We start from the raw sequence: 25,980 nt of genomic DNA, 5'->3' as shown, positions 1-25,980 counted from the left end.
TATCCATGGAGGAGGTGGAGGCAGGTAAGTGTCTGCAGTCAGAGCCAGCTCCATGATATGGTGGGAAGGGGTCAAAAGGACCTGGCCATGGTGCTGCCTCTCCACTGCCGCAAAAAACATTGACCAAGTGGGCCGTGAAAGGCATGTAATGTCCCTGCCCATAACAGCTGCTCCATGTGCCCCACCGTGGAGAGCAGCTTGAGAATCACAAGGTGTGGCCCTCATTCTCTGCCACATGAAAGTGCAAGGCTCTAGTACAATGGTACTACAGTGACTGCACTGCCAGCAACATGGCCAGGTGGGGGTTCAGCTTGCAGACATGCTAATTGCTGGTCGAAAAAAGTTTTTTCATGGCCAAATGTTCCGTTCTAGAGGTCTCACGTTGGAGGCAAGTGAAAGGAGGAGTATTAGCAGGAGAAGGTGATGATGATGCCAAAGACTCTGTATAGCTTGGGGATGCAGGTTTGCTGCCACAAAGAGGACCAGGAGAAGAAGGACAGACTTGTTCTCATTGGGAATGCTGGCCCAGTTGTATTTTTATAAAAAGGATCCGGTGATGCCGCCTGCTGTGCTGCAATAGACCTCTGGTACCTATAATTGTTTTTGAATAGCGATGGCTTTTTTTAATCCTGCAGATCTTACACACCTCTGTGGTCTTGTGTGTTCGCCTTGTGGAGGAAAAGCAACATACGGGAGTTGCTCACACAGTGCTACTGGCAGCTAAGCTGGGCTTAGCTCTGGAACCTTTTGAGCCTAACACACCCACAGCATCAGCGGCATCACCAGATCCCGAAGCCGACGTAGTCTTGGCTGTTCTTTGAGAGGTACATTGCCTCTACTCTTTAATGCTTCTGCCACCACTGCCCTTCTCCACTGATGTTGCCTCCTCCTCAGCACCCTGATTGATGACAATTGTGTGCTGGACAGCACCTGGGAGCTCAGAGTCTTTACCCTCTCTGTCGCTTTTATCAGACTGTGAGATCTCATGATGGGCTCCTGGGCGCCTCTCCTCAGCTATAAGTTTTCCCCGACTGCCACTGTCGCTGCCCCCAACACCAATGCCATGGCTACAGGTGCCACTATTACCACCACCATCAACACAGGTATGCATAGGGTCACCAACCTACTCCCCAACTTCCTCTTCATGGCAGCCCAAACAGTGAGGGCTCTCACAAGTCGTCAACAGGGAGACTCTCTTGACTATCTGCCATAGGGGTGGTGTGATTCTCTTGCCACTTCTTAGGAAAAAAGGAAGGTAGCCTGCTAGGAAGTGGCAGGGATAACTGAGAGGACTCCACTAAAAGCCTTCTTTGCGGCTGTAAGGAGGAGGAGCAGGGGGAATGCTATGACCCCTGGCTCCATGGCATGGTGTCACCTACTGAAGCTGAAGTCACCTCCACATCAGCCTGCTGGGACTGAGAGGAGGAGTGAGCCATCCAATCCACAAATTCCCTTTAACCTCCAAAGATAGTTTCTGTTTATTCTGCTTTCAAATATGCAATTATATAATGTATGTAAAGTGTATGCAAGACTTACCAAGTACCTTTCCTCTTCTTTCATTCCCGGGGTACGGATCATGTGATTCTGCTCTCCTCTCCAGTCTCCAAATCGGCGAAAAAAGTAATTAGAGAGAAATCTATTGATCGGGTCTCTAATTATGTTGATATACACTGGCTGTTCTGTGCCAAATCTGTAAAAGAATACTACATAAATTGAGTGTGAGGACTTTTCATTTCAACTGTATATTTCAAAATTATATACAGAAAGTATCTGTAAAATTACAGATGCTTTTACAACTATTATGTTTTCTGCATTTTATGTATCCATGCTTTGCCTTATTACATAATATTTCTCATCTTTTTCAGACATGTTATAGTTTTAAAATGTCTTATTTATTTATAGATACACACGGCTAAACTGTACATCTAACCATTACACCTATATAAGTGTCTTGGACATCCAATTTCAAAACCATGGGTAATAATACAGTTTGGCGCCTTTTGCAGCTAAAACAGCCTCCACTGGGAACCTTTTCAGAAGGTTTTGGAGTAGGTCTTCCAATTCATCCCAAAGTTGGAAGCATACGAATGTCTAAAATATCTTTGCATGCTGTTGCATTAATCTTCACTGGGAATGAGAGGTCTAGTTCAAACCCTAAAATACATTCCCCGTACCATTATCCCTTCTCCACTAAATATTAGGCACTATGAGTTCTAGTCGGTAGCATTCTCCAGGCAACTACTCCACATTTGTCCACCAGACTGCCAGATCACGAAACATGATTCAAAACTCCAGAGTTTCCACTGCTCCGGAGTCTAATAGTGGTGTCTTTTACCCTACTTTAAATGCTTGTTATTGCACATGGTGATCTTAGGGTATTTTCACACTAGCGTTATACATTTTCGGCATTGAGTTCAGTCATAGGGGCTCTATACCGGAAAAGAACTGATTAGTTTTAGCCCCATGCATTCTGAATTGAGAGCAATCCGTTCAGGATTCATCAGGATGTCTTAAAGTTCAGTCTTTTTGACTGATCAGGATGGAGATAATACCACAGCATGCTATGGTTTTATATCTGTCCAAAAAAAACACTTGCATGACTGCTGGATCCGTCATTTTTTTCCATAGGAATGTATTAGTGCCGGATCCGGCATTCAAAATACTGGAATGCCGGATCAGTCCTGCGCAGACCTTTAAAAATTTGAAAAAAAATAGAAACAGATCCGTTTGTCCATATGACAAATGGACAGACGGATCCATTCTTGCAATGCATTTGTGAGACGGACCTGCATCCGGATCCGTCTACAAATGCTGTCTGGCTGCATGCAGATTGCCTGATCCGGCAGGCAGTTCCGGCGACTGAACTGCTTGCCGGATAACTTTGCCGCAAGTGTGAAAGTACCCTTAGGCTTATGTCCAGCTGCTCAGCCAAGAAAACTCATTTCATGAAGCTGAATACAATAATCAGGAGCGGTGTCCACATACTTTGAGCAATATACTGTATTCTTCTATGCTTTTTAGAAATAAATCTCTAAAATGCAGTCCGATTTTTATTCTGCTTCTCACAACCTCACAAAGTAATCATAAAAATATTGAAAGTTTATTGTCCATCAAAAAACTGATTGCTGGGGAGGAAGAGGGGGGATTGCTTTGATGTTGTGAGCCTCATCTTTTCTTTAGGGACTAAAGAGCTGGGGTACTGTACACTACAAAAAAGCAATGTAGAAGTATGCTTTTTGTGCACAGAGTACTTAGTTCCTTTTAACAAACCTGTATATAATAAGTATACATGCAGTATATGTTCAGATCCACTGTTATATATATATACACACACACACACACACACACATTTTTATTTATTTTTTTACACCTGAGACTGTCAAAGACTGCGTGATGGCAGTTTGCAGGGTTTTGTGACTTTTTAATGCCAAAAAAAGGCATAAGGGGGAGACAAATTCCCCCCATTATGTTTACAACGATTCTAGTTACATCCTTGCAGCATTTATTACCAGCTCTGCTCTCTTGTGGTAACATAGGGGGATATTTATCGAGACTGGTGTTGCCAGACAATTGGGGCATATCGCTACACTAAGAATGGAGGCCCTAAAGTTGTGGAAGGCACACTGCGCATCCACAACCGCCCTACATTCATTTCTATAGGGCCTCTAAAAATAGCAGAGAACTGGCTTGGCTATTTCCATTGGCCCCATAGAAATGAATGGGAGCGGTGGCCACGCAAGCACGGTGCGCCCCCATTTAGTACTATGGAGAGAGCGCTTGGTGGTGGCCGGACCTGGTGAACCTGGGGTCCTCCAGCCACCACCTTCCCTGCGCCTATCAGACAATGGGGGCATATTCTAGTGATATGGCCCCATTGTCTAAGATGAGAACACCCCTTTCATTATCATCTGCACAGTGTCCATGAAACACGGAAGACGCGTGGAAATCAAACATGGATCCTTCACAGACATCTTTATGGATGCATCACAGACACGGATGTGTCAGGTTTCATTAAAAAAAGAAAAAAAAAAAAAAAAAAAAGGAGGAGAAGCTGTTCTTTATAGTTTCTTTCCTTTTATGAGCCACTCCTGATTTTGGCTACCAAAACTGCATCAGGAAACCTGACTGTGTGGCCACACTTTTATAGTAAATTAGGTGGGCTGTGATAGGCTCTGCCTCCTCTGCTAAACCTCACCCCCTTTCTTGACACTTTATAAAAGTAGCAAGCTGCTCAAAAAGTCACTACTTAGGCTACTTTCACATTAGCGTTTTTAATTCCTCTAATGAGTTCAGTCATAGGATCTCAATAGTGGAAGAAAGCGCTTCAGTTTTGTCCCCATTCATTGTCAATGGGGACAAAACTGAACGAAATGGAGTGCTCCAAAATGCATTCCGTTCCACTCCCATCGCAGACAGAATAACAATGCAAGCAGAGTTTTTCTGTCTGCGATGTGGTGCAAAGCAAGATGGATCCGTCCTGGCACACAATGTAAGTCAATGGGGACGGATCAGTTTTCTCTGACACAATAGAAAACGGATACGTCCCCCATTGACTTTCAATGGTGTTCATGATGGATCAGTCATCGCTATAGAAGACATAATACAACCAGATCCGTTCATGACGGATGCATGCGGTTGTATTATGGTAAGGGAAGCATTTTTGCAGATCTATGATGGATCTGCAAAAAAAAAAAACGCTAATGTGAAAGTAGCCTTAGTTTCAAACATGGCCTGATGTAGATGTGCCTCTCAGTTATACATGCTGTCCACGTGTTCTGTGAGTTATGGTGCTGATGCCTCCATTAGCCCAGCTTCATTCCATTACTGCTCCCCCGTACAGACATAGATACAACCTCTGTGTGATCTTCTCTCCCCTCTACAGACACTGATACTGACAGACTGCAACGTGTGATCTCCCTCACTAAAATCTGGTGCAGCCTACTCTACTGCGTACAAGCTCCTGATCTCCAGATTTGTATGCCCTACTGACCTAACAGTGAGCTTGATTCTCTGAGAAGAGGAAAGGGAAGAGCAGAGAGCAGACTCTTCGCAACACACATTACATAAGTCCTAAGCCCGCACATTTTACGCCACTCACTTCAATTTATATTTTAGGTATTAACAGATACAATGGGGCACAAGAGAGAAAATACTGATTGACAAATATATGCCTTTATTTGGAGTAACATATTTTGGAAGATATAGATGCATTATTATTTTACTCTGCTATCTCTGGAACTCCCATAGAAATTAAGGGAGCGGCCGTGCGCATGGCCGCTACAGTCATTTTAGGAGAGAAGCAAGGGGTAGGGGGCCTCTGTTCCCATGATTGGTGGGAGTCCCAGGACCCCCGCGGATCTGATAGTTACCCCCTATCCTGTGGATTAAGGATAATTTGTACCTAACGGAATACCCCTTTTATGTTGCAGGTTTCCATGGCAACAGCTGTAATGCGGGAAGGAAGCTCCTTGTGTTCAGGTGATACTAATTCTAAACACAGTGCTCAGTGCTGTCTTTTTCTTTGTAGCAGGGAGCTAATCATTGCAGCTCCCTGCACTTCATAAAAGTTGGTCTGATAATTAAATTGGTTGTCCAATTACAAAAATTATCTCTAATCAAGTGTGAGCGTCGGGGGGCCAATCACTAGAGAACCTGGTCCTGTGTTCCCTGAAAGCCATGGGGGATGAGTATGCACGATTCCCTTCATTCAACTCTATGGGACTGCCGAAGATAGCAGAGTACAAGCAATCGGCTATCTCCAGCAACCCCATAGAGTTGAATGGAGCCTGGGGAGAGGGATACGTTGTTGTAATGGGGCCACTCCTTTAATGAGAGAGCTCTATGTATTATAATCTGCAAATACAGTAAGGACTGTAGATATGGTACCTGGCTGCACGCAGATCAGATATACAGATTGGTGGCAGAAACTGGTTAAGGAAGGTGACATCATCTCCATCACCTCTCCCTGATGGCAAATATACAATCAATCCATACATTCTCCCCAGGTATGGGAAGAATGTATTCTATCCCTACATTCTCCCCTAGGAATGGCAGAATTTTTTCTTATCAAGGTAGTAAGTAATAAAATGAAAAACATTTACTGCTGACTATATGGGTAAATCTGAACTGAGATTTTAATGTTTTTCTTACATTAATCTATATGAATCTAAGCTTGCTCACACAAAACTAATCCATGTTATCTGCTTAGGTAGCCTACAAAGCCCTTTGGTATCTTTCTCAGTGTAAGTGTAAGGGCAGGATTATCCGCTTAATACAAAAGAATACAGAGAGAGGAATAGGGAAAGTAACAGTGGGGACTGTCAGCAGACACCATCGGCAACAATTTACATTTACTACCTAGTCATGATGTGTTGGGGCAACAGCAATTACTAAGTGTGGGATTGTAAGAAGAAAAACATTGTTTCTGCAGTTTGAAGTCCAAAGATACAGTATATACAGTAAAAGTAATTTTGTGTAATATTTTTTGAGTTAAATAGACTCTCCAGGTTCCCCTTTACCTCAAAGTGTGTGAGGCATTTACCTGATCGTTTAGTAATCATTACTTTCTATATCATTCTGCCACTGCTGTAATGAAAATCAGCTCTCTATACATGGACTGGGTTGCGTTTATACACAGTAGTCAATCAGAAAAGGAAGAGCTGATCGTGGAGGCAGAGAGCAGCAGCCTGAACCAATGATGAGAAAGAATGTGCGTCTCAGACTACCACACAATACCTGCCGACACTAGTCCCAGATACGGGAGACTAGAGCTGAACTAAAAACCAGCCAAGCAACAAGATCTGCAGAAAGTAATCCTCCCCTGTAGGCGCTAACTTAGATCACACATCATTTTTGAGCTTCTGACTGGACAGTTGTTTTAAAGGCATTCTCCAGGCTTTAACAATTCATGACTTATCCCTAGTATAGGTCATCAATATCAAATCAGCAGGGATCCCACACCCCTGCTGATCAGCTGTTCAGGAGTAACTCCGTTATGTAGTGGATGGATTTGTTTTGATCAAAATATATTGGCTGAGAGTCTCAGATTTGATCATATCAGAGTGAGGGCTTATTCCATATATAATGATTGCATCTATTGTGTTAGTGCATTATTTTCCATTTTTTTTATTTTTATAAATGTTGCCATGTACATCCGCATATTCATTTACGTTGTGCAGGATGTTTTTTGTTTTTTTTCCGGCGATTTTTGATTAGTTTGTAGTATACACTTGAAGGAGTGGTACCCATTATCTGGGGAGCAGCATTTTTGTGCACTTTTGCTCCGCCTATCCCACAGGTGGCCTTGATTAGGCGATCTATATAGCTGTGGGGGCTCCTCCTATCATCGGTTGCTGGATGCACACAGAGGTGACTAAGAGCAGCACATTATACAGTGGGATGCGAAAGTTTGGGCAACCTTGTTAATAGTCATGATTTTCCTGTATAAATCATTGGTTGTTACGATAAAAAATGTCAGTTAAATATATCATATAGGAGACACACACAGTGATATTTGAGAAGAGAAATGAAGTTTATTGGATTTACAGAAAGTGTGCTATAATTGTTTAAACAAAATTAGGCAGGTGCATAAATTTGGGCACTGTTGTCATTTTATTGATTCCAAAACCTTTAGAACTAATTATTGGAACTCAAATTGGCTTGGTAAGCTCAGTGACCCCTGACCTACATACACAGGTGAATCCAATTATGAGAAAGAGTATTTAAGGGGGTAAATTGTAAGTTTCCCTCCTCTTTTAATTTTAGTAGCAACATGGGGGTCTCAAAACAACTCTCAAATGACCTGAAGACAAATATTGTTCACCATCATGGTTTAGGAGAAGGATACAGAAAGCGGTCTCAGAGATTTCAGCTGTCTGTTTCCACAGTTAGGAACATATTGAGGAAATGTAAGACCACGGGCTCAGTTCAAGTCAGGGGCGTACCTAGAGCATTTGGCACCCAGGGCGAACCCTTTGTTTGGCACCCCCCCCCCCCATTTCCGCTAACTTGTGCCCAAAAAAATGTCTGAATGGAGCCTTACAGGGGGTGATCAATGACAGGGGGGTGATCAGGGAGTCTATATGGGGTGATCAGAGGTGATCAGTGGTTCATAAGGGGTTAATAAGTGACAGGGGGGGTGTAGTGTAGTGTAGTGGTGTTTTGTGGTACTTTACACAGCTACCTGTGTCCTCTGGTGGTCGATCCAAACAAAAGGGACCACCAGAGGACCAGGTAGCAGGTATATTAGACGCTGTTATCAAAACAGTGTCTAATATACCTGTTAGGGGTTAAAAAAATCACATCTCCAGCCTGCCAGCGAGCGATCGCCGCTGGCAGGCTGGAGATCCACTTGCTTACCTTCCGTTCCTGTGAGCACGCGCGCCTGTGTGCGCAGGTTCACAGGAAATCTTGCATCTCGCGAGATGACGCGTATATGCGTCGCTGTGCGCAGCGCTGCCACCTCCGGACCGCACATATGCGTTAGGCGGTCCGGAGGTGGTTAATAAAATAAAAACCTGCACCCCCTTAAAAAAAAAAGCACTTTCCATCTGCACCAAAAAGAAAAAAAATCAAAATCCCCATCAATAAAATGAACAAATCCTGCACCCCCCCCTTAATTACACCCTCTCTTCTCCCCTTAATTACACCCCCTCCCTCCCCACCTTAATTACACCCCCTCCCTTAATAACACCCCCCCTTAATTACACCCCCTCCCTCCCCACCTTAATTACACGGTGCACCCCCCCTTAATTACACAATTATTTACTTTACTCGTCTCACATTTATTTTGATGATGCCCGTCCGGCCGTCCGACCGCTGGTATAATGGATGGATCCTTCCGCTTCTGATCCGTGAAGGCGGCGCGGCGTCAGCGCCGTGACGTCACGTCATGTTGCGCGTCGCCCACCGCTGCAATAATCCTTCCACCGGACCGAAGCCGGCGCCTGGCGGAGTCGCGTCGCGGTGTGGTGCAGCAGTGGATGGAGCCGGGGACGGGTGACTCCGTCATGGCCCCCCCCCCCCCCCCTTGGTACGCCACTGGTTCAAGTTAAGGCTCGAAGTGGCAGACCAACAAAATTCTCGGATACACAGAAGCGACGAATGGCGAGAACAGTCAGAGTCAACCCACAGACCAGCACCAAAGACCTACAACATCATCTTGCTGCAGATGGAGTCATTGTGCATCGTTCAACCATTCGGCACACTTTATACAAGGAGATGCTGTATGCGAGAGTGATGCAGAGGAAGTCTTTTCTCCGCCCACAGCACAAAGTGCCGCTTGAGGTGGGCTAAAGCACATTTGGACAAGCCAGCTTCATTTTGGAATAAGGTGCTGTGGACTGATGAAACTAAAATTGAGTTATTTGGCCATAACAAGGGGCGTTATGCATGGAAAAAGAACACCGCATTCCAAGAAAAACACCTGCTACCTACAGTAAAATATGGTGGCAGTTCCATCATGCTGTGGGGCTGTGTGGCCAGTGCAGGGACTGGGAATCTTGTCAAAGTTGAGGGACGCATGGATTCCACTCAGTATCAGCAGATTCTGGAGACCAATGTCCAGGAATCAGTGACAAAGCTGAAGCTGCGCCGGGGCTGGATCTTTCAACAAGACAACGACCCTAAACACTGCTCAAAATCCACTAAGGCATTTATGCAGAGGAACAAGTACCATGTTCTGGAATGGCCATCTCAGTCCCCAGACCTGAATATAATTGAAAATCTATGGTGTGACTTAAAGAGAGCTGTCCCTGCTCGGAAGCCATCAAACCTGAATGTACTAAAGATGTTTTGTTAAGAGGAATGGTCCAAAATACCTTCAACCAGAATCCAGACTCTCATTGGAACCTACAGGAAGCGTTTATAGGCTGTCATTTCTGCAAAAGGATGATCTACTAAATATTGATTTCATTTCTTTTTTGCGGTGCCCAAATTTGTTTAAAAAATTATAGCACACTTTCTGTAAATCCAATAAACTTAATTTCTCTTCTCAAATATCACTGTGTGTGTCTCCTATATGATATATTTAACTGACATTTTTTATCGTAACAACCAACGATTTATACAGGAAAATCATGACGATTAACAAGGTTGCACAAGCTTTCGCATCCCACTGTATGTGCAGGATCTGCTCTCCTGAATGTAAATTCCCAACTGCATAAGTACGGTAGGTTTAGAATATGACCTGCCTGAGTGAGATCACCTTGCTGCTGGTAGGCGGGCACAGATGTGTTTTGATTAAAATATACTGTCAGAGTCTCAGATTTTATTACATTAGAGTGAGGGCTTAGTCCATATATATTGTCTGAATCTATTGTGTTATTTTCTGTGATTTTTATTTTATAAATGTAGCTATGTACATCTGCATATTCATTTATCACAAAGTGCAGGATATTTTGTATCTTCTTCTGCTGATTCTATTGAAGTACCATTACTTCATATTCAATGTTACAACTCTAAATCTATTTCATGCAAAGAATTAAAGTGTCTGTTCCTGCATTAACAATTCCACAGCAGGACCATGCTTACTACTACACATATACTGTTTTACATAGTATTCAGCAGTCCCCAATGCCAGTTCTAGATGCGCAGTTACAAGAAAAAGTAAGTCATCAGCGTGGAATTTCCTGGATTTCTACAGTGATTATTAATAAAATGTGATCTGATTCTATATCTAAGGCCCCATGCACACGGCCGTGTTTCACAGCCGTGTGTGGGCCGTGGAACCGCGGCCTGGATCCCTCCTGAGAGCAGGAGCGCACGGCGTCACTGGTTGCTATGACGCCGTGCGCTCCCTGCTGCCGCCGCAATACAGTAATACAGTGGTATGATCTATACCAGTGTATTACTGTACTGTGCCGGCAGCAGGGAGCGCACGGCATCATAGCAACCAGTGACGCCGTGCGCTCCTGCTCTCAGGAGGGATCCAGGCCGCGGTTCCACGGCCCGCACACGGCCGTGAAACACGGCCGTGTGCATGGGGCCTAAGTCAAACAAAATCTAACTAAGGCTACTTTCACACTAGAGTTTTTCCTGGATCTGGCAGGGTTCACCAAAAATGCTTTGGTTACTGATAATACAACCGCCTGCATACATTATGAACGGATCTGGTTGTATCATCTTTTACATTGCCAAGACGGATCCGTCATGAACTCCATTAAAAGTCAATGGAGGACGGACCCGTTTTTTATCGTGGCAGAGAAAACAGATCCTTCCCCATTGACTTGCATTGGGGGTCAAGCCAGATCAGTCTTGCTCCGCATCCCAAAATGGAAAGCAAACTACAACATGTTGCGGTTTGCTTTCCGGTATGGGAACCCAACTAAAACGGAAGTGAATGCATTTTGGAGCATTCCTTTCTGTTCAGTTGAGTTTTGTCCCTATTGACAATGAATGAGGACAAAACCGAAGCATTTTTTTTCCGGTATTGAGCCCCTATAACGGATCTCAATACCGGAAAACTAAAACGCTAGTGTGAAAGTAGCCTAAACCTATAGCCAACACTTGTAGCATTCATGTCTTTAATTAGCAATTTGAATAAACATCCACAGTGCATGACGAAAAAGTAAGTGAACCACTTTGTTAATTACTTTTTCAACAGGTACTTGGCAAAAAGGCATTTCCATTAAGGGGATGAAATTGGAAATACGGGTTTCACAGATGCTTTGCGCATTAAAATAGGAGTAGACGTCTTGTTAAGATCATTCCACGAGCATGATGGTGAATCCTCAAAAAGATAAGGATAACAGCAAAAGACCTACTGAAGAGTAGTCTACAAACTGCTAAAACCTCTTTTCAAGTGTCCAATATTATAAAAACTCTGGAAAAAGAAATATTTTCATGAAAGAACACCATGAAGAAAGCTAATGCTGTCGAAAAAAAATAAAAAACAATATTGCTGTATCTCTAGCTTACCCAAGAACACCTAGATGTTCCACGATGCTTGAAGGTATATATTCTATAAACATATGATCAGCACACATGCAACATGATGGGCCATGAGGGGCACTCTGGCATTCATAGTACCTGTTACCTTTGATTTGACTGTAAGGGGGAACCTGCTTTCACATTCGCCTAATGCATTAGGCCAGGTGTGGGGAAACCTCTGGCCCGCGGACCACATGATCATTCCCCGGGCCACTGCCAGAGCATATAGTGAAAATGCTAATGACCGCTTACATTACAGAAGTGATCATTAGCATGAGGGAGGTGCAGGATTCAGAGTGGCAGCTCTGAGGCTTAAAAAGGGAAAAAGGCAGGGACAGTTGCGAAGGAAGAGGCAGGGAGTGTGAAAGATGGGTGAACCCCTCTCTAGACCCCCCAGGCATGAGCTTGGCTGCCATTAATGCCAAATACATAAATAAATAAATTCATAACATTCTGAACTTACAAATTAGACTGCTATAGTTGGTCAAAATAGCACCTGTACTATATGTAATATATATATAGTGCAGGTGCCATTTTGTGCCGCAAAAATACAGCGCTCTAGAGTTTTTATTGAACCACAATTTGTGTAACTTACCCCAAGTCCATTTTATGTTTGACCAAATTTTTAAGCTAACGATGTCCAATATTCAAATGGTCCTAGGCAGCAAAAAGGTTCCCCACCCCTGCATTAGGCTACCAAGGAGTTGAGTGACTCTCAACACATTCACACACTCTAACGCTGGGTTCACACCTCAGCGTTCGGTATGGAGCGCTCTGTATGCGCGATTGTACCGGCGTTTGCAATCGCGCATACAGAGACAAGCGAACACACATTGTCGCGCGTTCCCGAAAGTCTATGTACGGGAACGCGCGACAAAACTCCTCAAAGAAGCTCAAGAACTTTTTTGAGCGTCGGGCGTTTTACAGCGCGATCGTATGCGCTGTAAAACGCCTAGGTGAGAACCATTCCCATAGGGAATCATTGGTTTCTCCTTGTTGAGCATTTTACAGCGCGTAGGAACGCGCTGTAAAACGCTCAGGTCTGAACCCAGGGCTAACACTGGCACCATTTGTCAATACAACGGATGGAATGCTCGTTACAGACTCACAGGAACGCGATGCGTTCTAGCATACGACAGGCAAACTGGTCTTCAATGTTAACAGAGCAAACTGGTACGTAACAGGGTGTGGGTATGTTTAGAGAAGCAAGGCATGATTTATTCAATTTAAGATTTTAAAAACAAATAGGTACAGTACTAAAAGGTTAAAAAAAACATAGAAAAAAATGAAACAGATAAGCAAACATTACAGAAATAAAATGGGCATAAAATAAATCAGATACCAATTAGATCAATGAGAGATCCACATTGGCAGAACACCTGAAAGCTGACCAGACCTACAAATAGGTTTTTCTGTGAGATCTGACCATATATGATTTACAGTATGCAATTTTTAAAGGGTCTTAAGCAGGTCCCTCTTCACCCTCCTCTTAGTCATGTGACAGGAGGCTGACAAATTACATGCAAAAAGTGGACGGTTGTATGGCATAATGATAATTTGCACCAAAACATATTGCAGATATCTCTGAGAAGGATAATATGATAAGCAGATTTTACAGGATTTTTTTTTTTTTTTACTGGGCCAGACATACCAAACACAATTATGAAATATTAATTCTTTCAACCAATATGTAACTCAGTAGGTTTCCTAAGGCTGAAAATCCTGGCACTTGAGACCAAAGAAGTGACCCAATTCCCAAATTAACAGAACATAAAAGTGTTACAAAATATGAAATCATGACAAGGCTGCTTTTGAAATATATCTTCTGGTCTACGGATATACACAGCCGTAGTCCCAGCATTAGATGGGTTGGAGATGTACCCTCTGTGGCCTGTATTAATTTCATTGGCACCCTTGTGGTAACTGGCAAGCAGTACAGTTTGGCCTTTTGTCTGCAAACAACTTTAACTGCCCCCCCCCCCCAATCCCCCCAATCCCCCCAGTCTACAATATCCTGTGTCTAATAAGTTTTCATCTGTCCAGGAAAGTGTTATCATAACAATAACAGGACAGGAGATGAAAATAGAACTTCTTAGCTGGAGGAAAAAGAACATTGTATACCAACACCAAACCTCTTACAAAACGTAAAGCATTGTGCAAGGACCATCATGGTTTTGGGCTGAATTGATTCCTCACGACCTTGACACCTTGTGATCACTGAGGGAACAATTAATTTGAAGGTGTATCAAAACACATCACAGGAAAATGTAGAGACAGCAGTCCATTATCTGAAGTAAAGAGACACTGGATAGTGCAACAGTGACTCAAAGCACAAACGTAAATCATCTAAAGAATAGGTAAAAAGATTTATCTTCTGGAATGGCTAAGTCAGACCTTAACCCCATCATGACCCGTGGCGTGACCTGAAGAGGGCTAATGCAAGGCATCTCAGAAATACTAATGAACTGAGACACTTGCAGGGAAGAATGCTCTTATTTGTGGTTTGATGTAGGTGATTACTGCTAAAAGGAGATTTACAGATTATTAAATTCAAGGGTTAATTAATTTTCTCCATGCACTGTGGATGTTTAATCAGTGTGCTTCTATAAAAGCTGGTACAACTATTTGTGCAATTAGTTTAGATTGTTTTCTTCGTCACAATTCTAGAAAAACAAAATCAGACCACATTGTATTAGTAATCACTGCAGGAATCATTCCAAAAGGTTTAGTTACTTTTTAATAAAACTGTATCTCCCCAAGGATCCTGAAGCCCTCGGGTATAATGCTCACATAAACACAAGTTCACACTTTGTAAAATGTACTGCTTGGTTTATGGTAAATGTTTTTACACTAATTGCCAATATTTTGAGATGTGGCTACTGGCTTCAAGGTTTTTACAGGTGAGATGCCTTTTTACCACGTTTGACCCTTAAAAGAAACACATAACCGAAAACCGCAGCTAAAAAGGAGGCAGGTTTGAGCCACATGATAAGATAAACGTGAGATGCATGAGCTTTTTCTACAGAAAGCTTTGAAAGGGTATTCCAGATCTCACAGCGCTGGATCTGCTCCTGTCTTTGGCATCAAATTATATGGCTTATGCACAGGTTTTCTTGACAAAACATATGTGACCCCATGGAAAGCAACGAAAAGAAAAGAGATGAACAAAGACGAAGTACTGTTATTTTTGATGCCTAGATAGCTAACCCAGTGGTTTCATTCAGTGATATTGAGATGAGCTGTCATGTCATGCTGGCGGTGGGTCAGATCGAGATGCATTGCCTTAGGCTGGTTTCAAACTAGTCCTAAAATGATCTGGCATGCCAGAGTTAGTCGCATCCAGCATAGCTAGAAGCAGCGGCTTTTGTCTGGCCAAATCCAGACACTAATCCCATAAACAGGCCAGATCCCTGCAGGGTCCCATTGTAGTCAATGGGCTCTGGGGGGTAAAGGTAATATCTGGCTATGCTCCTCTACCAGAACAGCCTGCTGGATCATTTCAGCACTAGTGTGAAACTAGCTTCACACACCATTGCTCATTGTTTATTTTATGCTATATTCCACAGTGCTTTACAGACTTTGCATCAAGCTGTCCCCAATGGGGCTCACAAACTAAGTTCCCTATCAGTAAGTCTCTGGAGTGTGGGAGGAAAACGGAGTACCCAGAGGAAACCCACGCAAACATGGGGATAACATACAATCTCCATGAAGATGTTGTCCTTGGTCAGATTCAAACCCAGGACCCCAGCTCTACAAAACACTATCCATACACTGTGATCTAGAATAAACTGAAAGCAACATTACCTCCCTGACCTCGGTATAAACTAGCATGCTTGGTTTAACCACTCCCAACCGCCCATTGACTATAAACGTCCTTGGGCGGGCAGTTTATCTCTACATGGACGTTCTGGAAAGTCCATTCAGAGATGGAAGCTGCGCGCTAATCGTGCAGCTGCCGAGCGGAGGGCCCGCTGTCAGTGATAGCAGGACACCCAGGAGAGAAGGCAGGGACCGTTCCTGGGTGTCCCTGCCTTCTAGTTTGCTGTATACACAGCGCTTCCAGATCAGGAAGCGCTATGCTATGCCGGGGCCAGTAGAGTGCAGGAGCTGTCGGGTCTTCCACAGACCTCGATCATCACTGCACTGAAGCTGTACAGAGCTGTATACTGCTGTACAGCCTCTCTGACAAATGACAAAAATATGGTTCTAAGATAATAGCAACACAAAAACATGATTTTTTTCTACAAATGTTTTTATGTAAAACATAAAAAACAAAAACAAAAAATAGACATATTTGGTATCGTTACGTCCGTAATGACCGGATCCATAAAAATATCACATGATCTACCCCATTAGGTGAACGGTGTAAAAAAATAAACTTTTTTTGTTACTTCACATCCCAAAAATTTTATAAAAAGCAATTAGAAAGCCAAATGTACCCCAAAATGGTGCAAATAAAAACGACAGCTTGTTTCGCACAAAATAAGCCCTCACACAGCTCGTTCAACAAAAAATTTAATAAGTTATTGCTCTTAAAAACCACTACAGAAAAGTCCATGTTAGAAAACCCAGACGCCGTTACTTCCCTTCTGAGTCATGGCTTATACCCAAATAACAGTTTACAACCACAATTGGGGTGTTATTATATTCAGGAGAAAGTGGGTAGAAAATTGGGGCTCCATGCCTTCTGTGCCCTGTCGTGTGCCCAAACAGCAGTATACAACCACATATGTGGTGTTGCTGCAAACTGCAGAATCAGAGTAATAAATATAGAAGTTTGTTTTGTTGTTAACCCTTGATGTGCTCCATTTTAATAATTTTTTTCCTGGAAAATCTGCAAAAAAAAAAAAAAAAAAAGGGTGACATTTTGAAATTTCACCTCTATTTTGCTTTAATTCCTGTGGGATACTTAAAAGGTTAATAACATTTCTAAAACCAGTTCTGAATAGTTTGAGCGGTATCATTTCTAAAATGGGGTCATTCAGAAATGAACTGGTCCTTAAAAAAAGCAACAAATTGCTTCTAAAATTAAGAAAACTTTCGAATTTTTTAAAATAAAAGATAAAAACATATTGACTCAAATTTACCATTAACATGAAGTAGAAGGTGTCACAAGAAAAATCTCTGAATGGCTTGGATAAATAAAAGCGGTCAAAGTTATTACCACAAAAAGTGACACGTCAGATTTTCAAAATTAGGCCTGGGAAGGGGGTAAATGGCCCAGTCTGAAAGTGGTTAACCATGTCTGCATGTTACTTCAGTGAGTAGAAGGGTAGCAGCCTACCTGCCACAGGAACAAAGGATCGGTTGGGCATACCAAAATCCAACATGCATATGTGGCAAACTCAGTCAGGTTAAGTCAAATTTGATCTAATGGGGGCGTGGCTAGGCTGCCGGAGAAAATGGCTGCGTAGAAGGACAGCTCCCGGCAAGCAGCGACTATTCTTAGCCTCATCTCACCAGCGCAAACTGGACACCCAGACGGGTCTGAATCAGCAGATTATGGGGAAATCACGGAGGCTGCTCGCCAAAGTTGCCACCATGCTGGAGCTGTATTTTGATAAAGACCGGGGGAAACATGGCGCTGAGGAGCGCGACTGCATGGAGGACTCAAACCAGCAGCAATATCCCCCTGGAGCACACTCACCCAGCTCCAAGTCCCCAGCAGCAGATCGTAGCGCTCAGCTCTCCCCGAGCATATCAGAACCTTCTCTCCCACTGACGCCAGATGACATCAAAGCGCTGCAAAGGGAGGATGGGAGAGAGCAAGATGCGGACAGGCGGGAGGAAGCGCTACCACACCACCGGGAGGCCTGCAGACCCAAAAATGGCAGATGGACTCACAAGACATAACCCAGGTGCAGCACAGCCATCAGAATCAATACTGAACTTTCCTACCTCAGATAAAATGGCCTCAGAAGCCACCATTAAGCAGATGCTTGTGGCCTTACAGAGCTCACTGCACACTGATATGACTCAGCTACTGCTCCACCTCTCAATCTATTTAAAACTTGAAGGAAAGGGTGCATCACAGAGAACAAAATGGGAGATTACGCTACATCTCAGAATAATGTCATAGACGCGCATAACGATATGGCGGATGAAGTGGAGATGCTAAAGTCCAAAATTGCACATATGGTGGACCACTCCCGCCACAATAACATAAAATTCTGAGGGATACCAGAAAATATGACTAACGCTGAACTTCAAAGGTATCTCCACAAACTGTTTTCCGGACTGATACCAGACATTACACCCCAAAAGTCAATAATTGATGGAGCACACAGAGTTCCCAAACCACAATTTTTGGACAAAGATGTTCCAAGGAATACTTTGTCGAGAATACATTTCTACTACATCAAGGAAGCCCTGATGGCGGCTTCACGCATGCACAAGACCTTACCACCTCCTTTTCAACCTGTCAAGTTGTTTATGGACCTATCGGCTGCTGCACTCCTCCAAAGGAGGACTCTTATCCCCATAACGTCAACATTACGTGCTCACAATATTGCATATAAGTGGGGCCATACGCTAAAACTTCTTATACATGCGGGAGGATCACTGCACGAGTGCACGTAGTAAAAACCTTTGAAGAAGGGGAACAGTTGCTTCAGGGATGGAAGATCAAGATGGAAGCGTACAAAGAAAAGGACTGGGTTACAGTCGCAAACAGCAAACCGCACAGAGATAAGGGAAAAGTCGGGCAGTTGGAACCTGTCTGGTAACTACATGGAACTTTCCTCCTCAATGTCCGCAAGTGGCGATATACCGTATGGGCCTATTAGTGTCAATTGTATGTTTTTACAGTTACAGAGTTATAGGTTAGTGTTTTATTTCAACCATCCAGTGTTTGGCGTACTTGCAATCTTGGGTTTGTGGTTCAAATGGCGATTATTTTAAAAGGTCACTTAATGTAGAAGGGCTGAACAGTCCTCAAAAGAGAACTTATGCTTGGCAAGAGGCGTTGACCGCAAAAGCGGATATCTTCTGTGTACAGGAGTCACACCTGCTACAAGCAGATGCCCATAGAGTTAAGCACCGCCTTTTCCCCAACCATAATTCATGCACACAATACAAAGAAAACAAAATGGGTATTCATTGCCCTACGACACTCACTGAATTTTTCCCAGATTTCCCAACATATAGACAGTAAAGGTAGATATGTTATTCTAGTATGTACTGTGAATAATATAGTATATACCCTGGTGAATATATATGCCCCCACTGCACCAAATGGAATTTCTGAGAAGAGTTATGAAAAAAGTAAACAGCGTAAAACAGGGTAAACTGATTGTACGTGTGGATTTCAATACCATAGTGAATCAATCTATTGATTCTACCAACAATTCTGCCCTGATACAAACAGAGGACCTATATGATGTTTGGCAGGCCCAACATAGCACTGAAAGAGATTACACCTACTTCTCTCCTTCATACGTGTCCTATTCACGCCTAGACTTATTCTTGGCTGACCGCGCTACCTTGTTTCTCACAAAATCCACTACAATATGTTTCATCAAATGGTCAGACCATGCCCCAATAACCTTAGCTATCACAGAACAAACTCAAGCACATAGAAATCCAATTTGGAGAAATAACGCATTCATAATGAGTCACAAAAACTATTCCAAAGAACTGAAGGAAGCGATTACTGAGTATTTTACTTTGAATGCAGGTTCAGTGGCAGATCCATACGTTGTATGTCAAGCTCACAAAGCATACATTAGGGGAATAATGATTAAGATAGGACATCAGGAAAAGAAGGCTAGGGAATGGAACATAACAGACCTCATAACCCATTTGACTAAGTTAGAACAGGTAAACAAGCTTCTCTATTTAACTATGAGAAAGTTCTTTCTCGGACCAAAGCTAGATACTACATACAAGAAAATAAAGCTGGGAAACTTCTGGCATCCAAATTGAAGTCAATTCACACGAGATCTCATATTGACCATATATTGCACCCTCAAAACCAGGGAAAACTTATAGATCCCAGAGACATAGTGGATCAATTTAGATCGTACTATGAGCAGCTCTATAATCTAAGGTACTCCATCCTACTGCCTGACTCCTATTCCTTACTGGTCCAAGACTTCCTTAAAAAAAGCTAACCTTCCTTCTCTCTCTGAGGCGCAATTGGAAGATCTTAATAGACCCATTACAGAAAAGAATGTTGGGGATGTGATTAAATCCCTACCATCAGGGAAGTCTCCAGGCCCAGACGGGCTGTCAGGAGTTCACTACAAACAGTTTCTGGATTCACTGACACCCCACTTGACGTCAATATTCCAGCTGGAGGAATACCATTCCCTATAGAAATGCGAACTGCCCTTATAATTACCCTCCCAAAACCTGGAAAGCCGGATAATACCCCCCAGAACTTCCGCCCTTTATCGCTACTTAATGTAGATATAAAAACGGTTCTCTAAATTGATAGCAAGTCGCTTAGCCCCTATACTGCCTTTATTAATTAAGACCAGACGTTTTTTGTCAAAGGCAGTCAAGCAGCGGATAAAACTAGAAGAATGTTAGATATCTTCCACTATGCGGAATTGAAGAATATCCCACTTCTTGCTATAACATTAGATGCAGAGAAGGCCTTTGACAGACTCAGATGGTCTTATGCCTTCTTGGTGATGGACAAGATGGGATTCCAAGGTCTATAGTCTGTATGCAAATCCATCAGCGCAGGTGTTTGCTAACTGAGTTCTCTTCGATAGATTTAACATAAACGGGTCGAGACAAGGGTGCCCTTTGTCACCTTTAATATTTATTTTGGCCTTGGAGCCCTTAGCACAACTTATTAGGAGCTCAATAGATATTGAAGGGATAACTATTGGCCAACAGACGTGCAAGATTGCACTATATGCAGACGCTATTATGCTCACCCTGACTAATCCGGGGAAATCTCTACAAAAAGCGATAGAACTTATAACACATTTCGGAACCTTATCATATTATAAAATTATTGAGTCTAAATCTCAAGCCTTGCCAATGCAGATAGGCGCAGCAGACCTATGGATCCTTAAATCCAATTACCACTTAGATTGGCAGGACTCTAGTATCAGCTACTAGGAAAAAATCCACGCTTAATTCGTATCTGCATACGATGCAACATGCTATATCTCTGGGGATCCAATTCCATTCCCTATATGGAAAACCGACCGTTCCTCTGAAGCTATTGGTAACTGTGGGTGTGCTGTGAATGACTGCTTTATTGGAAGGGAGTTCGATGAAATCTTTTGAATCAATTAAAGCGGCCCACTCAATCCCTAATCAGGAATTCTACAATTATCGGAGAGTTCATCATTTCTGGAACCAGACTCTTGCTTCTCCGCCTAAACTTAACATGAACTTGATTCATAGGCTCCAGGGTACTCCCAAGATCTCCTCCTTCTTAAAACGCCTCCTATATTAGCGTGGGAAAAGGACTTACAGCAAGAGTACACTGAGGAAGTAGATTGAGTAGGATATATCCGGGAGCTAGTGCATGTTGTTGGAGACAGTGTGGACAAACTGGTACATTGCTGCATATTTTACGGGACTGTCCAAAGCTACATTACTATTCAGTGCTCCAGACAAAAAAAAATACCTAGTAGCCATTGGCTCCTGAACTGAAATATTTAGGAGCCAAATCGAAACCGAATCAAAATTTTGGTATCGTGACAACGCTACCAGATCGGCATAGGGTTGTTTTAATACCAAAATTTTGATTTGCTTTCGTCACCATAAAAAAGTATTGTGATACTCAATACCGCGCAAAAAAAAAAAAAAAAAAAAAAAAAAAAAAAGCCGCTTGCATTTCACATTTTATGAAACATTCGGCCCATAATAGTACAGTCCTATCCTATTTTTGGGGGTGACAAGGCGACTAAAAAATGGCGAATGCTCACGGCATTGGACAGGCATGTCCAAACTGTGGCCCTCCAGCTGTTGAAAAACTACAACTCCCAGCATGCCCTAATAGCTGTAAGCTATCCAGGCATGCTGGGAGTTGTAGTTTTGGAACAGCTGGAGGGCCGCAGTTTGGACATGCCTGGCATGGGAGATATTTTTGTAATAATTTAATAGTTTGGACAGCGCTATGTAATATGTTTATTTATTGTTTATATATTTTATATGTAAAATTGGGAAAGGGGGGATTTAAACTTAATATTTTAGGGTACTTTCACACTAGCGTTGTTCTTTTCCGGCATAGAGTTCCGTCCTAGGGGCTCTATATCAGAAAAGAACTGATCAGGCATATCCCCATGCATTCTGAATGGAGAGCAATCCGTTCAGGATGCATCAGGATGTCTTCAGTTCAGTCATTTTGACTGATCAGGCAAAAGATAAAACCGCAGCATGCTACGGTTTATCTCCGGCGAAAAAACCCTGAAGATTTGCCTGAATGCCGGATCCGACATTTTTCCCCATAGGAATGTATTAGTGCCAGATCCGGCATTCAAAATACCGGAATGCACCCGCACTAAATCCGGACCCATTCACTTCTCTGGGGCTGTGCACATGCGTTACGTGAAAAATCGCAGCATGCTCTATGTTGTGCGTTTTTCGCGTAACGCGGGCCCCATAGAAGTTAATGGGGCTGCGTAAAAATCGCAAGCAAGTGCGGATGCGGTGTGATTTTCACGCATGGTTGCTAGGATGAAAGTCTATTCACTGTATTATTTTCCCTTGTAACATGGTTATAAGGGAAAATAATAGCATTCTTTAATACAGAATGCATAGTAGAAGGTCAATATAATAAACATTGGTGGCGCAGTGCGCACCCCCCCCCCCCAACACCCCAGTATGATAAATATTGGTGACGCAGTGCGCCCCCCCCCCCCAACACCCCAGTATAATAAACATTGGTGGCGCAGTGTGCCCCCCTTCAATATAATAAACATTGGTGGCGCAGTGCGCCCCCCTCAATATAATAAACATTGGTGGAGCAGTGCACCCCCCCCCCCCCCCAACACCCCAGTATAATAAACGGTGGCGCAGTGGGCAGTGCCAATGAGGGTTAAAAAATAAATAAAAAATTAACTCACCTCCTCCAATCGTTTCCTGTTCTTTCTTCAGGACCTGTCAAAGGACCTGTGGTGACATCACTGTGCTCATCACATGATACATCACATGATACATCACATGATCTATCACCATGGTAATGGACCATGTGATGAGCTCAGTGACGTCACCACAGGTCCTGAAGAAAGAACAGGAGATCGGCAGCTACGCGATCAACTGGAGGAGGTAAGTTAATTTTTTTTATTATTATTTAACCCTCATTGACACTTCCCACTGAGCCACCATTGTTTCTTATACTGGGGTGTTGGGGAAGGGGGGGGGGGGGGGGTGCACTGCGCACTGTGCCACCAATGTTTCTTATACAAATACAGGAATCAAATAGCCGGCACCCGACCTTTTTGTGACAGGGAGCTGTGATCAGCGGCAGTTAACCCCTCAGGTACCGCACCTGAAGGGTTAACTCAACTGCAGCTGATCACAGCTCCCTGTCATAGAGGTCGGGTGCCGGCTATTTGATCCCGGCACCCGCCTCCTGTATTTGTATTACAGGTCAGTTTTCTTCATTGGTGGCGCAGTGGCCACAGCCCCTCTCTCATCCTCCTCCCGTCTCCTCTTATTGGCGGAGGCGGCGGCAGCAGCACAGGGGGGAGGGAGAGACTCCTTCTCCACTGCGCTGCTGAGAAGAACATCGGCGGCGGCGGGGCAGAGAACTATCAGCTCCTGTGCCCCGCCGCTGTATTCAACGGCAGAGCTGCGGCGGCGGGTCTAGTCGCAAATGGCGATAAGACTAAAAAGTCTTGTCGCCATTTGTTCATTCTAAGTCGCATTGGCGACCATTTTGGTCGCCATCTGGAGCCCTGCTATTGGCGAGATATATTCACGCTGATTTCTTATATTTGCTTGGAGACAATAGAGCAGTCTCCAGATCTGGCCCTGCTATTCATCAATATACACCGCTTCTCACCAGAGGCGAGACCATTAATTAGTCATATTGTGTTAAGTGCAAAACTGGTGGTTACTTGTTATTGGAAAGAGTTAAACTCCCCGAGTGTGGAAGAGGTATATAGAACGCTAAATTTGACATGTCATTATGAGCATATGTTACCAGATACTTTGATTAATAAATAAAATAAAAAAGTAGAGCGTGTGTGGGAGCCATGGATGAAATGACCTAACTATCGCATTTAACCCCTTTGGGACACAGCCTTATTTCACCTTAAGGACCAGGCCAATTTTTGCAAATCTGACCAGTGTCACTTTAAGTGGTGATAACTTTAAAACGCTCTGACTTATCCAGGCCATTCTGAGATTGTTACATATTGTACTTCATGACACTGGTAAAATGAAGTCAAAAAATAAATAAAAAAAATGTATAATACCAAATTTACCAACATTTTTTTTTTAAATTGCAAATTTCCAAGTTTAAATTTCTGTACTTCTATAATACATAGTAATACCTCCAAAAATAGTTATTACTTTACATTCCCCATATGTCTACTTCATGTTTGGATCATTTCGGGAATATTTTATGTTACAAGGCTTAGAAGTTTAGAAGCAAATCTTGAAATGTTTCAGAAATTTTCAAAAACCCAATTTTTAGGGACCAGTTCAGGTCTGAAGTCACTTTGAGAGGCTTACATAATAGAAACCACCCAAAAATGACCCTAAGAAACTACACCCCTCAGAGTGTTCAAAACTGATTTTACAAACTTTGTTAACCCTTTGGGTGTTCCACAAGAATTAATGGAAAATAGAGATACAATTTCAAAATTTCACTTTTTTGGCAGATTTTCCATTATAAGATTTTTTTTTACTTTTACAAAGCAAGAGTTAACAGCAAAACAAAACTCATTATTTATGGCCCTGATTCTGTAGTTTACAGAAACACCCCATATGTGGGCGTAAACTACTGTACGGGCACAAGGCAGGGCGCAGAAGGAAAGGAATGCCATATGGTTTTTGGAAGGCAGATTTTGTTGGACTGTTTTTTTGACACCATGTCCCATTTGAAGCCCCCCTGATGCAACCCTAGAGTAAAAACTCCATAAATGTACCCCATCTAAGAAACTACACCCCTCAAGGTATTCAAAACTTATTTTACAAACGTTGTTAACCCTTTAGGTGTTCCACAAGAGTTATTGGCAAATGGAGATGAAATTTCAGAATTTAAATTTTTGGGCAAATTTTCCATTTTAATCCATTTTTTCTAGTAACAAAGCAAGGGTTAACAGCAAAAAAAAAAAAAGAAAAAAACAATATTTATTGCCCAGATTCTGTAGTTTACAGAAACACCTCATATGTGGTCGTAAACAACTGTACGGGCACACAGCAGGGCGCAGAAGGAAAGGAATGCCATATGGTTTTTGGAAGGCAGATTTTACTGGACAGTTTTTTTTACACCATGTCCCATTTGAAGCCCCCCTGATGCACCCCTAAAGGAGAAACCCCCAAAAAGTGACCCCATTTTAGAAACTACGGGATAGGGTGGAAGTTTTTTGGGTACTAATGATTTTTGGTTGCTCTATATTACACTTTTTGTGAGGCAAGATAACAAGAAATAGCTGTTTAGGCACAGTTTTTTTTTTGTTATTTACAACATGTTACTTGTTATTTACAGGTTAGATCATGTGGTATTTTTTATAGACCAGGTTGTCACGGACGATACCTAAAATGTACACGTTATTTATTTATGTAAGTTTTACCCAATAATATTTTTGAAACAAACAAAAAAAATCATGTTTTAGTGTCTCCATAGTCAGAGACATAATTTTTTCAGTTTTTGGGCAATTACCCTTGGGTAGGGTATGATTTTTGCGGGATGAGATGACTGTTTCATTGGCACTATTTTGGGCTGCGTGCGACTATTTGATCACTTGCTCTTACACTTTTTTTTATATAAGGTGACAAGATATAAGGTCATGTGATATTTTTATAGAGCCGGTCGATACAGACGCGGCGATACCTAATATGTATACTTTTTTTTATTTATGTAAGTTTTACACAATAATATTTTTTAAACAAAAAAATAATAATCATGTTTTA

At 42.7% G+C, this 25,980-nt stretch overlaps 1 protein-coding gene across 1 annotated transcript in view; it reads right to left on the bottom strand.

Annotated features, from left to right (window-relative positions):
• Positions 1-25,980, bottom strand: part of UST (uronyl 2-sulfotransferase) — a 398,475-nt gene that overhangs the window by 77,426 nt on the left and 295,069 nt on the right. Inside the window, 1 exon segment of the mRNA XM_044291484.1 lies at positions 1,537-1,690. Coding sequence (XP_044147419.1) covers positions 1,537-1,690 — 154 coding nt within the window.

Source organism: Bufo gargarizans, chromosome 4 (assembly GCF_014858855.1).
Source record: "Bufo gargarizans isolate SCDJY-AF-19 chromosome 4, ASM1485885v1, whole genome shotgun sequence".
Taxonomy (NCBI): Eukaryota; Metazoa; Chordata; class Amphibia; order Anura; family Bufonidae; genus Bufo; species Bufo gargarizans.
This window is presented reverse-complemented; position numbering and strand designations above follow the sequence as displayed.